The sequence below is a fragment of the Aotus nancymaae genome, unplaced genomic scaffold, assembly GCF_030222135.1.
Source record: "Aotus nancymaae isolate 86718 unplaced genomic scaffold, 86718_ANA_hifiasm-v0.15.2.pri h1tg000089l, whole genome shotgun sequence".
NCBI lineage: Eukaryota > Metazoa > Chordata > Mammalia > Primates > Aotidae > Aotus > Aotus nancymaae.
This window is the reverse complement of record NW_026988504.1, coordinates 22,427,319-22,443,671: the sequence shown is the minus strand read 5'-3', so window position 1 is coordinate 22,443,671 and position 16,353 is coordinate 22,427,319. Positions and strand designations below refer to the sequence as shown.

Sequence of the window (16,353 nt, the reverse complement as noted above, 5' to 3'; positions counted from 1 at the left end):
TAATGGCAAATGAATACAACCTGGCTGACCTGCTCTGAATGTTATTAAAACACACAGTAGCTCTAGTTCCTTACAGGGTAAGGATTCTACTTTGCAACACAGGGCAAATGTGGAAACTTCTCACTTACAAATTTGGTTGTGGTGATTATTTAAGTATAGATAAAGACAGGAATTGCCTTAAATGTATCCCGATAAATGAAATCTTATTATTTGCTAAATGGTGCTGAATCTGGCATCCACATAATCCCACAGCTGTACCCTTTACGTGATTAAACTATACAGTAATTAGTAGAGAGAAATTAGAGCTGGAGAAGAAGGAATTATTAGGACAAGTCAAAGATCACAGTCAACAGCCTATAATCTCAAAAAGGAAAACACAATAGTGAAACTAAGGAGTTGTTCTTATGCTCTTCCCTCTTCCTATAACTATTAAAATTTAATACAACTTATTTGAAAAACATTTGTAAATCAGTATTACTCAAAGTTGGTGGAACCTGGCTGGGTATGGTGGCTCACACTTGTAATCCCAGCACTTTGGAAGGCAGGAAGATCACAAGAGGTCAGGAGTTCAAGACCTGCTTGGGTCAAAAAGGAAGACCCACCCCCTTATCTACAAAAAATACAAAAAAAAAAAAAATTAACTGAGTGTGGTGGTAGACACCTGTAGTCCCAGCTGCTCAGGAGGCTGCAGTGGGAGGATCGCCTGAGTCCAGGAGGTCAAGGCTATAGTAAGCAGTGATCACACCACTGTACTCCATCCTGGGCAAAAGAGTGAAATCCTGTCTCAGTAAGTAAATGTATGTATGTGCCTTTAAAAATGGAATTTAAAAAGAAAATATCCCAGTAGAAAAAGCCTATCCAAGGCCGGGCGCGGTGGCTCAAGCCTGTAATCCCAGCACTTTGGGAGGCCGAGGAGGGTGGATCACGAGGTCAAGAGATCGAGACCATCCTGGTCAACATTGTGAAACCCCGTCTCTACTAATACAAAAAAATTAGCTGGGCATGGTGGCACGTGCCTGTAATCCCAGCTACTCAGGAGGCTGAGGCAGGAGAATTGCCTGAACCCAGGAGGCGGAGGTTGCGGTGAGCCGAGATCGCGCCATTGCACTCCAGCCTGGGTAACAAGAGCGAAACTCCGTCTCAAAAAAAAAAAAAAAAAAAAGAAAAAGCCTATCCAAAAAGAAATGGACATCCTGAAGATTATTAGTGTCATTTCACTAGTATATTTAAATTTTATTTCAATTCACAGCTGGGTGCAGTAGCTAACACCTGTAATCCCAGCACTTTGGGAGGCCGAGGTGGGTGGATCACCTGAGGTCAAGAGTTAGAGACCAGCCTGGCCAACGTGGTGAAACCCCATCTCTACTAAAAATACAGAAATTGGCCAGGTGTGGTGGTGAGTGCCTGTAGTCCCAGATACTAGGGAGGCTGAGGCAGGAGAATTGCTTGAACCTGGGAAGCGGAGACTGCAGTGAGCCAAGATCATGCCACTGCACTCCAGCCTGGGCAGCAGAGTGAGACTGCCTCAAAAAAAAATTTTTTATTTCAATTTATGAGGTAGACAGAAACACCAATGTGATCAATTCCTAATGAACCTAATTCTTCACTGTTGCTTCCATAATCATATAGTCTGATTTACAACAATTTCCAGTATATTATTATAAAAAACGAAGCTCTCTGAAGTCAGAGACACCAGAAATCAAGTCATTACCATCTGCTAGTTGTATAACCTTGGGCAAACTACCAAACCTCTCTCTAGGCTCATTTCCCCTGCTGTAAAATCCGGATTATTACACTATAGTATTGTTGTACACATTGTGAGGCTTAAAGAGGTGCAAAGCAATAGATTATTATTTTAAAACACTGCTGAGGTCGGTCAATAACCCAGAGGAATAAACTTCACTTACTACATAAATTTAATTCTATGTTAACTAGTAGGAAAGATAACTGGCCAGCAATCTCAGCAAATAACTAAGAACTTGAAAACACATCACAATGTGTCAAGGGTATAGGGATATCACACACTCATCTAAAAATACATATACACCTGTTTGATATATCAAATTTTTCTGGACAATTTGATTAGGACAAGAAAGAACTGATTTCCCAGAAAGGCACTATGCCAAAAAAAAATTTTACTTTATTTTTAATTAAATTAATTCAGTAATTAATTTTTGAGACAGAGTCTCAATCTGTCACCCAGGCTGGAGTGCAGTGGGGTGATGTTGGCTCACTGTAACCTATGCTTCCCAGGTTTAACAGGTTTAAAAAATTCTCATGCCTCAGCCTTCCAAGTAGCTGGGATTATAGGCACCAGCCACCATGCCTGGCTAATTTTTGTAAATTTTTTTTGAGATGGAGTCTTGATCTGTCACCGAGGTTGGAGTACAAAGGCGTGATATTGGCTCACTGCAATCTTTACCTCCCGAGTTCAAGTGATTCTCCTGCCTCAGCCTCCCGAGTAACTGGGATTACAGGCATGTGCCACCAAACCCAGCTAATTTTTGTATTTTTAGTAGAGACAGGGTTTCACCATGTTGGTCAGGCCGGTCTTGAACTCCTGACTTCAAATTATCCTCCCTTCTCGGCCTCCCAAAGTGCTAGGATTACAAGCATAAGCCACCAAAACTAGCCTAATTTTTGTATTTTTAGTAGCAGACGGGGTTTCACCATGTTGGCCAGACTGGTCTTGAATGCCTGACCCTCAAGTGATCTGCTCACCTCAACCTCCCAAAGTGCTGAGACCACAGGCATAAGCCACTGTGCCTGGCCAGAAAAACTAACTTTTAGCCAGGAACAGTGGCACATGCCTGTAGTCCCAACTACTCAACAGACTGAGGTGGAAGAATCACTTAAGTTCAAGTTCAGCCTGGGCAACATAGCAAGACCCTGTCTCTATTAAAAAAAAGAAAAAAAAAGTATTAACTTTTTAAAACTTCACAGAAGACCAGCCTGGGCAACAGGACAAAATCTTGTCTCTACAAATACACGGTGTGTGCCCGTGGTCCCAGGTGTGCAGGAGGGTAAGGTGGGAGGATCATGTGAACCCTAGGGAGGCAGAAGCTGCAGTGAGCCATGATCACATCACTGTACTCTTTTTGACTCTGTTTCCAAAAAATAAAATAAATTTTTAAATTAAAATAATATATAAACTCCATAGGAGAAATCTATGTTTTTCAGAAATCCATGCAAAATACAGCAAACAATTCTGGAGGCATTCAAAAAAGTAGGGAGGCCAGGAGCAGTAGCTCACAACACTTAGGTAGGCCAGGGCAGGAGGATCACTTGAGGCCAGGAGTTAAGACACCAACCAAGGCAATACAATGAGACCTCATCTCTATCTTTAAAAAAAAAAAAGTAAGGCGATAATAACTCCTCCAAGTAAGAGCTCTGTGCTCTGTTTGCTGCACTACTGCTAAGACAAAAAAAAAAAATTGCTGGGTGGGCGTGATGGCTCACGCCTATAATCCCAGCACTTTGGTAGGCTAAGGCGGGGTGGATCACCTGAGGTCAGGAGTTCGAGACCAACCTGGCTAACGTGGTGAAACCCCATTTCTACTAAAAATTAGCTGGGCGTGGTGGCACACACCTGTAATCCCAGCTACTCAGGAGGCTGAGGCAGGAGAATCACTTGAACCCGGGAGGCAGAAGTTGCAATGAGCTGAGATTGCGCATTGCACTCCAGCTGGGCAATAAGAGCGAAACTCTATCTCAAAAAAAAAAAAAATTCCTTTGGTACCCATTGTAATGACATATTATTTATTTCACCACTGGCTGGTATGCTAGATTCTTGTCTATTTAGATGTTTTAACAAAATTATGCACTAGTCCACAGAAAAACAAGTATATGTGCAATGTGTCATACAAAAGGAAACTCACAACTAAAAGGTGACTGTTGTAGTTTTACACAACAAAGTGTGATTATAACTATTCGTAACACAATCTCCATATTTGAAATATCCCTCAAGTGGTTTTATAAGATATCACAGAAACTAATAATTCAACCTAGATATTCCACAGCACAGCAGAGAGTTGAGCTCCCAAGTCCGGACATTCTTCTCAGACTCTCTCAAGCCTCTGCTTCCTATGTACTTGCTTTTATTCAATCATTAATTCAAACATCCAAGCAACTTCTATGTGTCAGACACTGACTCAATACTAGAAAAATGAATAAAACAAGAAAGACTTTGCATTCAAGGAATTCTAAGTCCAGTTAGATAAGACAAATTATAAGTAGTTTACAATAGGAGAGGAAGAAGAGCACAGAGGTTAAAGGTTGAGACTGGTCCAAATGACCTGAAAGCTAGCTTTTTTATTTGCTAGCTGTGTGACCTTGGACAATTTTCTTGATTTGCAAAATTGGAATAATGATACAACTTACTTTCTGAGGTTACTGGGTGATTATGAGAAAACAGTACATAACATAGTGTAGGCAGAGTAACAGAGTAAGTGCTGTGTGCTTTGTTAGCTGCACTATGGCTAGTAAAATGCTATTACTGAAATATGACCAAAGTGCTGTGGAAGCACAGGAAATAAAGCAATTAGCTATGCCTAGGGAAGATGTCAGAGGTAACATCAAATTGAGTCTGGGATGAGAAGGGATTTGTTAGAGAGAAGAGCATTCTAGACAGGTAAAACCATGCAAAAGCAAGAATAATGAAGGAGCCTAAGATTTCCAGGTAACTACAGAAACCACGTAACAGCAAGACGATGTGGAAAAATAAAAAGAGATGGAGCTGTTACAAGGGTACCAGACGGTTAAGAGTTTTACAAGCCAGGCCGGGCGCGGTGGCTCAAGCCTGTAATCCCAGCACTTTGGGAGGCCGAGGCGGGTGGATCACGAGGTCAAGAGATCGAGACCATCCTGGTCGACATGGTGAAACCCCGTCTCTACTAATACAAAAAATTAGCTGGGCACGGTGGCGCGTGCCTGTAATCCCAGCTACTCAGGAGGCTGAGGCAGGAGAATTGCCTGAACCCAGGAGGCGGAGGTTGCGGTGAGCCGAGATCGCGCCATTGCACTCCAGCCTGGGTATCAAGAGCGAAACTCCGTCTCAAAAAAAAAAAAAAAAAAAAAAAAGAGTTTTACAAGCCAAGTCAGTGAGTCTGGATCTTGAGACATCAGGAACCACAGAGAAAGTCACATCTTGGGAGAGATCCAAGGTTCAAATCTGAGTTTACTAAGTGTGTGGCCTCAATTTCTCTAAACTCAGGTTTTTCATCTTTAAAATGGGAGAAGCTGGGTGTGGTGGCTCACACCTGTAATTCCAGCACTTTAGGAGGCCAAGGTTGGGAGAACCCCATCTCTACCAAAAAACAAAAAAACCTTTAAGAAAAAAAAAGAGAGATAACCACCACCTTGTTTGGAGAGTTACCTGGATTAGATAAGTTATCTCCAAAATGTCTTGGCACCAGTCCTGGTATTAATATAGCTGGCAACAAACAACAGCTGATACTACCCTCACCATATATCACAGTAGTCAACTTTTAAAGGTGTAATGTTCAAGAAGCTGTAGTACCCTAACTTGAGAGTGTCCAGTAGAAATACCATTCTCCTCTCCAATCTATTCTTTTACTGGAACAAATGAACAAAATGGACTTTTGTCTTATTTTCTTATCCTTTTATGATGCCAAGATAACAAACAGGTACTCACTAATGTTTGGAAAATGGAATGGGATTACCTGCTAGACCCACAGTGAAAACAAGCAAGAAGTCGTAAATGACCAATTAAACCACTGGTTTAGAACCAATTAAACCAATGGTGGTAAGCCATTGGTTTTTTGTTTTGTTTTTTTTAGACAGAGTCTCACTCTGTTACCCAGGCTGGAGTAAGTGGTGCAATCTTGGCTCACAACAACTTCTGTCTCCTGGGTTCAAGCAATTCTCCTGACTCAGCAGCCTCCCCTCCCCAGTAGGTAGGACTACAGGCATGCGCCACTATGCTTGGCTAATTTTTGTATTTTTAGTAAAGACAGGGTTCTACCATGTTGGCCAGGCTGGTCATGAACTCCTGACCTCAGGTTATCCACCCACCTTGGCCTCCTAAAGTGCTGGGATTACAGGCATGAACCACTATGTCTAACAACTATTTGTTTTTAATACTGAGATGTTTCTGAAACTAAATTATAATATTTAATAAGCATATCAACTATTTCCTACCAGTTTTATTAACTGGTACAAAACACTGCCATGTATTAAAGAACAATGTTTTGCATACTGGAGATAATACCAACGCTCTATATACCACAATCTATATACCACAGTACATACACCTTAAAGAGAGGCCAATCTATATACCACAGTAAACACAATACTATACAAGGAATCAGCCAGGTGCAATGGCGTGCACTTGTAGTATCAACTACTATGGAGGCAGAGGTGGAAGGATGGTATACACCCAGGAGTTCAAGTCCAGCTTGGGCAATGTAACAAAATTCCATATCTTTTATTTAAAAAGAAAGAACAAAAGAAGTCAAAAGATCAAAGTTCAAACTTCAGATCTGCAGTAGGCAAAATAATTTATCTGGGCCTCAGTTTCCTCATCTACAAAATAGGATTAGTACCTCTTCTATTTACTTCACTAAATTATTAGAAGAGCCAGAAAGAACATCATATAAAAGGCATTTATTAAACCATGACAGTATACAACTATACCATATTACCATTCTCATAACCAGGTCAGATTATCTTGTAACATCCTGGTGCCTCAGTTCCTTAATTTCCTTTCCTATAATGATCCTGCTCTCCATTCTGCCTTAACCATGTACTCCCATGGTCATTAACAATAATCTCAACCTTCTATTAATATAACTGCTATTTCAAACATTGTGTTCTACAACCACCACCGTCTATCTTTCTAGCTCATTTCCTCCAGTACTCCCACTCTTACAAGTCTTAAACCCCTTAAGAATCTACAACGCATTCATCCTACCAATTTTTCACCCTCTCACTATCTTCACTGCTGCTCTACTCTCACTCCCAAAAGTCCTCATTCATGTCTTTACCAAGCTTAAAATCACATGGTTCATTATTGTAATCACTCCTTGTATACATCCTCTACTCCTTTGCCCCTATTCACATGCAATCACACCCTTCAAGATCCAGCTTAAATGCTAACTTCTTCATAAAAGCATGCCCAGGTGGCGCGGTGGCTCATGCCTGTAATCCCAGCACTTTGGGAGGCCAAGGCAGGCGGATCGCTTGAGGTATGAGTTCAAGACCAGCCTGACCAACATGGTGAAACCCCATCTCTACTAAAAATACAAAAATTAGCAGGGCGTGGTGATGGGCACCTGTATTCGCAGCTACTCAGAAGGCTGAGGCATGAGAATCATTTGAACCCAGGAGGTGGAGGTTGCAGTGAGCTGACATCATACCACTGCATTTCAGCCTGGGCGACAGAGAAAGACTCTGTCCAAAAAAAAAATAAAAAAAAATTTAAAAATCAAAGCATGCCCAATCATCCCACTTTAATGGTTCTTTCCTAGAGTTTTGCATTTATTAGCTATACTGTTCTTCTGATAATCATGCTGGTCTTATGAATAACAAACTAAACCTTATTACTTTTATTATCTCTTCAACTAAAACAAAAACTCCTTGAAACCAAAAACACCTGTTAACCAACTACCCATAAAGAAATACTGATACTGTAATACATACTTAGTACAACCACTATTCAAACACTGTTTTATTTAACTGAGTTTTCAAAAACGAGTCTATATTCTAGAAACTATTGTCAAGGTAAATATACCTCTTGTTATTGCTTGCACAGATAATCTAGCACAGTATTAAGCCAACTAAACTTTCAACCACTTTTGCCCTTTCTTTAAAGACACCTCAGCCAGGCACGGTGGCTCACGCCGGTAATCCCAGCACTTTGGGAGGCCAAGGCAGGCAGATCACGAAGTCAATAGATCAAGACCATCCTGGCCAACATGGTGAAACCCCGTCTCTACTAAAAAATACAAAAGAAATTAGCTGGGCGTGGTGGCGCGCGCCTGTAGTCCCAGCTACTAGGGAGGCTGAGGCAGGAGAATTGCTTGCAACCAGGAGGTGGAGGTTGCAGTGAGCCGAGATCGCGCCACTGCACTTCAGCCTGGCGCCTGGCGATAGAGCGAGACTCTGTTTCAAAAAAACAAAAAAACAAACAAAAAAAAAAGACACCTCACAATTTTACTTATAGCTCTATTCACAGCAATGAGGGATATTACTGACACTACAGCATACAATCCACAAGCATTAGAGTTAACTGCTTTTTTTGTTTTGTTTTGCGATGGAGTCTCACTCTGTTGCCCAGGCTAGAGGGCAATGGCATCATCTTGGCTCACTGCAAACTCCACCACCTGAGTAGCTGGGACTATAGGAGCGCACCACCACGCTCAGCTAATTTTTATATTTTTAGTAGAGATGGGGTTTTGCCATGTTGGCCAGACTGGTCTCAAACTCCCGACCTCAGGAGATCCACCTGCCTCGGCCTCCCAAAGTGCTGGGATTACAGGTGTGAGTCACTGCGTCCAGCTTACCTTTAACTTCTTCTATAGCCAAGACTTACAGTATCAAAATAATTTCTTGATTTGATCAGCACTGCCTACAAAAAAAAGGATGAAAAATTAAGCTCCTCTTTTCTTGTTAAATCTCAAAGAATGTTATGTGAATATATGACAGGTACTGACTTTTCCAACGTCATTATTAAAACGTCAGAAAACTCTATGATTTTTCTTATCATAACTTTAAACCTGTAAAGCTATTTTGTGTTTCAATTCTATGAAACACTAAGATAAATCAGAATTCCCTTTTGAAATCAATGTAATTGCCAAAGAGTGGCAAGGATGATAAATAACTGGAACTTCATGAGATGAAAACCAATGCATATTACAAAGACACTTTCTGGTTGCTTGAGTGACTTGCACATAGGATTGATCGTACCTCAAAACTATCACAAAAAGAATTAAAGTAAATGGCAGGATACTCCTGTTTTCCTAACTAACAACTTTAATTCCTTACTATCTATAGTGATTACTAAATAACAGAGTTATGTGCTACTAATCTATGTACAATGTCAGAAATCATTAGCTGCTTTTTTTTCCTAAATTAGGCATAAAATACTTAACACATTTGTTTAAATTCCAAAGAAATCATTTGGCATAGGAATGGCCATATAGTATACGCCTTCTTTCAGCCTGGGCATATTTAACTTTTTGCATTGACTAATAAAATATACATTAAGTACATTTGCTTAGACTTCCACACTTAAATGGACAATTCACTTTTTATAAGTGGAAAATCATTACAACATCTTCTGGTATTCACTGCAATATCAAATCAATGACTTCTTTCAGTATTTGTGGTGGCCATTTGTAATTCCTTTGGTAATTACCATGAATCTGCTTTCACTTAATGCTAAACAGCAATGCTAATATGAAAAGAAAATTAATGCCAGACATACAAGCAAAAGTACCAAGTTGTTTCGGGGAAGGAATTTTAATAGAACTCATGAACTGAATTCTACGTCAAGCTAGAAACCATTTTCTTCAAAAATACCAGAAAGTAAGTCACAAGAACAAAAATGAAACCTTTACATGGGTTTCAGATTTATATTCAAAAATCTCATGAACTTCTGCTACTGCTTTTCAGAAAATGGTAATCTTGGCCAGATGCAGTGGCATATGCCTGTATCTGAGCACTTTGGTAGGCCGAGATGGGAGGATAGCTTGAGCTCCGGAATTCAAGACCAGCCTGGGCAATGTGACAAAACCTCATCTCTATAAAAATGCAAAAAAAAAAATAAATAAAAAAAATAAAGGCTGAGCACAGTGGCTCATGCTTGTAATCCCAATACTTTGAATACTTTGGGAGGCCGAGGCAGGCAGATCACGAGGTCAGGAGTTCGAGACCAGCCTGGACAATATGGTGAAACCCTGTCTCTACTAAAAATACAAAAATTAGCCGGGCGTAGTAGTCCCAGCTATTCGGGAAGCTGAGGCTGAAGAATTGATTGAATCCGGGAGGCAAAGGTTGCAGTGAGCCGAGATCATGTCACTATACTCCAGCCTGGCGACAGAGCAAAACTCTGTCTCAAAAAAAATAAATAAATAAAATAGCAGGGAGTAGTGACATGCCTCCAGCTACTCAGGAGGCTGAGGTGAGAGGATCACTTGAAGCTGGGAGGTCGAGGCTGCAGGGAGCCATGATCTTGTCACTGCACTCCAGCCTGAGTGACAAAATGAGACCTTGTCTCAAAAAAAAATTTTTTTTTAATTTAAAAAAATTAAATTAAAACAAATCTTGACCACATCAAAAAAACAGATTGTCAGCTGGGTATAGTGGTGCATGCCTGTAATCCTAGCACTTTGGGAGGCTGAGGTGGGAGGATTGCTTGAGCCCAGGAATTCAAGACCGGCCTGGGCAACAAATTGAAACCCTGTCTCTAAAAAAAAAGCACAAAAATTAGCTAGGTGTGGTGACACATTCCTGTAGTCCCAGCTACTCGGGAGGCTGAAGTGAGAGGATTGCTTGAGCCCAGGAGGTGGAGACTGCAGTGATCCAAGATCCCACAACTGTACTCCATCCTGGGCAACAGAGCCAGACACTGTCTCAAAAAAAAAAAAAAAGAAAAGAAAACAGACTGTCCTTTTAAAAATTTTTATCATGTGCCCAGATAGACAGAAATCACATGGAAATGTATCTCAATTATGAAGCAGCACAATCAGGATAGCTTATTATATATGTGTCTTAAAATATTTTTAAGTCACAAATTTTAGCTTTGGTTATACAATTTATCATAAAGACATGAGAAAATGCGATGAAAGAACTCCTTTGCAGTACTCTAATGAGAACTGTGTTATATGTATAGAAGAAAAGGATACAACAGAGATACATGTCTTTCTATCATTTTGACTGTAGTGTAAGAGCTCTGAAATAATACTCAGCCTAATAGTATACTTGTCCAGATCTGTTTCTTCCTGCCTCCCATGCCTACTTTGAAAACAAATAATGAGCTGGGCGTGGTAGCTCACGCCTGTAATCCAAGCACTTTGGAGGCCAAGGCGGGCAGATCACCTGAGGTTGGGAGTTCAAGACCAGCCTGACCAACATGGTGAAACCCTGGCTTTAAAAAAAAAAAAGTTAAAAAAAAAAAAGAAAGAAAACAAATAATGAAACACATCATCACATAAAGCCCTATGATCACAATTCTTCCCAACTCCAATCTTTCCTATTTGCAACTTACGTCTTTCTCTGTGATGTTACTCCTTGATATGTCACACGCTTAAGTGATTATATACCTTTTACCCTTCAAATCACCTCCAGGGAAACTTCTCTTATGCTGACTTTACTTTGGTCACTCTTGATCTCCTTAGAATATATTAACTAATATCAGTATCACTTTGCATTTGCTAGTAATCATGTCAATTCAGCATCAGTATTTTGAAACTAGTACAGCCGTGATTCTAATCCTTTTCACCTGTCATACCATGAGACAGGGAAGAGTAATGATTTTGCATTAGTTTCAGTATCCCAAGCCAAACTGATACGAATTTTCATAGCTTGTGGTATTTCTTCCAGATTACGGAAGAGAGACACAGGAAAAAACGTTTAGAACACTTACCCATATGTCATATCTGGCATACCTGCATTACAATGCCAACTTGATTACATACAGAAAATATACTAATATGGCCGGGTGCGGTGGCTCATGCCTGTAATCCCAGCACTTTGGGAGGCCAAGGCGGGCGGATCATGAGGTCAAGAGATCGAGACCATCCTGGCCAACATGGTGAAACCCTATCTCTACAAAAATTATCTGGGTGTGGTGGCGCTTGCCTGTAGTCCCAGCTACTTGGGAGGCTAAGGCAGGAGAATGGCTTGAACCTGAGAGGTGGAGGCTGCAGTCACCCAAGATCATGCTACTGCACTCCAGCCTGGCAACAGAGCAAGACTCTGTCTCTTAAAAAAAAAAAAAAAAAAGGAAATATACTAACATGCTTCTGTGACCTAAGTATCTTAAAACTTAAAACTACCAACCTCTTCACTTAATAGTCTCCACTAAGAATTTCCTGAGGGTCACATCCTGGTTCATATAGGAAACACAAAGAGGAATCCTACAAACACACTGCATACATGTAATACATGACTGGCTTATTGCTATTTACCATTATGATTACTTACACAGATTACAGAAAGTTCTTGGGCAATTTCTATATTTTTATTATGACCTTTTAAGATAGCATGTCTTGTTTCTCTTCTCAACTTATCACTCACTGATCTATTACTAGAGTTCCTTTTCATTAGAAATAAAATGCAGAGAATATTCGGAACACAAATCATCAGTCCCTGCGGGTACATATACTAAAGAACATTTCCTCACTAGCATTCAGCTGCATCACCAATAATAGCTGCGCAACCATAAAATGCTAAGCACTGTATCTTAATGGCATCGTATAGCTAGCTGTACATCACTGAACAAACAAAACTTTCTTTAATGAACCTGCAATCCAAATGCTATCTTAAGCTACAAATATTCCATTAGTTTGTCTAACACTTCAATCATGAACGAATATATCTTAATCTGGTAAATACCGGCAGAAGTAATATCCCATTCAGAAATTGAGGTCAGATTCTTAAAGTAGCTGAAACTCTTAAAACATTTTTTAAATAAATGCATCAGCTTAGATTACAAAGATTTCCAAAGATTAAAAAAAAAAAAAAAACTTAAAAGGCTAAACAAAAGAATGTCTAAACTAAAACAGTTAACAATCTATCCTCTATGACACAATGTAATTTATCACTGTTGAAAGCCTCCCTAGAAGCCCTTGGGAGACCAGAAAAAAACAGATCTGGACAAAACTGAACAGACTAAAAATTTGAATTGCACCGCCTTTCTAAAAGCTCCCTTGTTCTTTGTCACCTATAAGTTTATCCTACATATTTGATGACTCAATTACAGCTATATAAAATATATAATTGCCAGCAGCAGACAGAATGGTCATGAGCTCAAGTTCAAGAGTCCAAAAGCCAGTATGAATCTAGGCTCCGCCATTTCACAGATGTATGTACTTGGCTAAGTTACTTAATTCTGTGTCTCAGCTGAAAACACCAGTAACAACAGTACCTACCTCCTATGGTTACAGTGAAGACAATAAGATAAGACACATAAAGCCTGTGGAATAGGACCTGTTTGTTATTATAATAAAGTTACCAATTAAAAAAAAAGTTAGGTCCCTGATAATGATTAATCTCTATATTTATGAGTGCTTCAGGTGGCATCCACTGTTGAATATAACTTTTCACATTATACAAAATACCTTTGAAACTTTAGGTATTCACAAATTGTAATAGCCCAACTCCCTGACTCCATATTAATTTCAAGAGACATCAAACTCTCCAAAATTTGCCCTTGATGAACTGGTAACGAGTGAAGTTCTACAACTTTAAATCACCCTGCCAAATTAAAGGCAAAGAAAATGACAGTCATCTCGAACTTACCAGAAAAGATGAACAGAGAAATGTCTAGTGCTACAAGATATGTTGAAAGCAACAAGATCTGGCCACTAGGTTTGGAAACCTACTACGGATTTGTTTTCAAGTATAATCAGTGGCTTCACCTCATTTATCACTTAAAATCTTAAAAGGAGGTCACGTTTAATTTTGTTTCAGATACATTATTCACAGGAGCATCCAATTACATTACATTCTCTTACCAATAACTTTGAATCAAAAGACATCATTAATGAAAATCAATCTGTATTTTTCCCTTTATTAAAACATTCAGAAAAATACCACTTTATTTTTAAATAAATGCATTTCAGAAATCTTAACACAATTTATAAAAGCTTTAACATCTTACAACTGTCTAAAAAGGTTTCCATTCTTAATACCCTATTTACCCAAAATTCTAGGACATCTGAATTTTAAAAACCAACATTTTCCTGGCTGACCCAATTTAACAGGGGTTGGTTCTCTCAACATATAAGCAGAAAATAAAGTTGAAGTATACGTATCATCTTCAAACGACTACTATGAAGCCAAAATCGGGTTTTGCAATACCCAGCTAAAGCATCAGAAGAGAGGGTCATCTTACTTAGAAACTGACTATTGAAAAAGTAGAGGATAAGTCCCTCAATTTTTTTCAGGAAACAGCATTGACACTCTGCTATCCGCAATTTTCAAATTTTTCATTAAAGGCCCTGAAAATCCTGTTTGTTATGACTGTTGGAATTCTGTGGTTCACAGTCATCTTTCCTCAAAACTTAATTGTCCATATTATCCATTTTCAATCTTATTAGGTCACCTTGAGATTCTCTCCTCTGAAAAGCATTTGCAGGCTTTAGTTATCAATATATCTCTATTAGTAATTTCAAAATCAATAAAGCTCATACACCTTGTAGCCTACTCGTATTTTATGGTGCTTGCTGAAATATACACATATTTCTCAGGGATCAAAGGGCTAACATGAACTGCTTCCAAACTTCGGTGAATCTGCATTACATCCTTAGAACACCTTGAGATTCTTCTGTGTTGTGCTGCAGCTATACAGCAAGAGCATGATCTCACAAGGCTTTTCAACAGCCCCCAGATCCCTTACTGCTGCAAAACTTCTCATAAGCCTTCTATGTACTAGTCTGTTAACAGTGCTGGGTTAAAATTGTTCAACTGCTTTACCTATTTATTTACCAATCATATCATCTCAGGAAATCCAAACCCTTTAAACTGCCTTCTAAAACACAGCTAGAGTGCTTTCGTATTGCTTTGAGTAGGATCTGCAGCGGGATAAAAACTTGAGTTCTGAGATTCATCCCTTGACCCAAACTGCAGTTGCCAGGATATGCGGTAGTAATGCAGTGGTTTCTTTGAGACTCTACGGATGTATTTTACCTACAAATAGCCAATCTCTACTAAATCCCTTTTACTCTTCGAGATTTCCGCGGTAACAATTTCAACAGCAAAGTATTTTAAGCAAAGAAAAAAAAGAGCTATACTAATTTGGCCTTTATTTTTTACTCAATAGAGCTTGCCATCATAAGGGCATTTTTCCATACTAACATTTGCAACTGGAGAAAGAAAAAGCAAGCTTTTGGCACTAGTGACCATTATCATTACGGAAGGCCCATTATCATTACGCTTCTTACAAATCTTCTTTCGAGATAGGATTTGAGGTTAAGCTTACATCGGACCATAGTCCAGAAACTTACTGTTTTCCAAGCCCAATTAACAGTCTAATAACAGCAACACTTACGCCCCGGGAAATCTCAATGTTTCACTAACCAGTAGGGCGTCTGATAACGAAGGCAGCCACTGAAACACTGAGATTCTTGTTGTTGTTCTTCCTCACAGTGAAGGAAGAAGAGAGAAGGACCCCAAAAGGGTCCGTGAGAGCAAAATCCGGGATTTGGAAGCCCTGGCCTCAGCAACACTGGCTTCGAAGCCCTCCCAGCCCAACCCAACCACCCCTCTTGTCCCCTGGGAGCCAGCCCTTCGCTGGCACAGGCCGGGCAGACCTCGAGGGCACAGACCCCCACACAACGCCCAGGCCAGGGTTCCGAAATCCGACGCCAAGAGGTGGAAGTCCCAAGCCCCGCGGCCTGAGTTTCAGAGGTAAGAGAATGCGGGTGAGAGGAGATGCGGCCTCCCTCAAGCCGGGAGGCCCCTTGAGAACGCAGAGACGGGAGAAGAGCGAGCCGGTTCGCAAGATGGAGCAAAGCCTGGAAGGAAAGAGGGCTGGGAGCCGGAGATGAAGGAGATCTGGGCTCGACCAGAGCCTTCCCCGCATCCTCAGCGATGCCCGTGTTTACCTGAAAGTCTCGGTCCTCATTGAAGCGGGAGAAGCGGTCCGCCATTTTGCCGCCTTCACTCCTCTCAGGACGACGCTCTCCGGTTCGCTCCTTCCGTCCGGCGACACCCGCCCCTCCCCGGTTCCCCGCCTCCTCCCACGCCCACCGGGCGCGCGCAGCTGAAGGAGGGTGCGAGAATGCGCGTCCTGACGGGAGCCCCCCGGCGCAGGCGCCGGCCAGCCCTGGAGGCGGACCCTTCCCTCCAGCCCCTGCTCCGCGCGCGACCCCGAGCGACCCCAGAGGCCGCGCGTGCGCACTTGCGCCCGAGAGCCGCGAGTGCTTCCGGAGGGAAAGGTCAGAGGGGCCACCTTGGGGCTGGCTCTGGGTGGTTTGCTGTCGCTCACTTCCGGGTGTCTTTCGTCATTGTTGCTTCCCGTGTGCTCAGAAGTCCATCGTCTTCACTAAATAGCAGCATAATGTTGGGTTGAAATCGCGACTTTAGATCCAGATTACTTAACTTCGAATTTCGGTTAACCCTGAGGATTCAATGGTGAACGAGACAGGAAGGATCTCCTCTCAGGGGGCT

General features: G+C 40.9%; 1 protein-coding gene across 4 annotated transcripts in view; it reads right to left on the bottom strand.

The window, feature by feature from the left end:
* The window catches only part of GPATCH8 (G-patch domain containing 8), a 108,543-nt gene extending 92,647 nt beyond the window's left edge, over positions 1-15,896 (bottom strand). For 2 of the 4 annotated variants that reach the window (XM_012444000.2, XM_012444001.2), the window contains exon 1: positions 15,789-15,896. In XM_012444000.2, the coding sequence (XP_012299423.2) occupies positions 15,789-15,833 (45 nt within the window). In that variant the 5' untranslated portion in view covers positions 15,834-15,896. The remainder of the gene's footprint in view (positions 1-15,788) is intronic. The other 2 variants (XM_012444006.2, XM_012444007.2) reach the window with 1 other exon arrangement.
* Between the last annotated feature and the right edge of the window lie 457 nt (positions 15,897-16,353).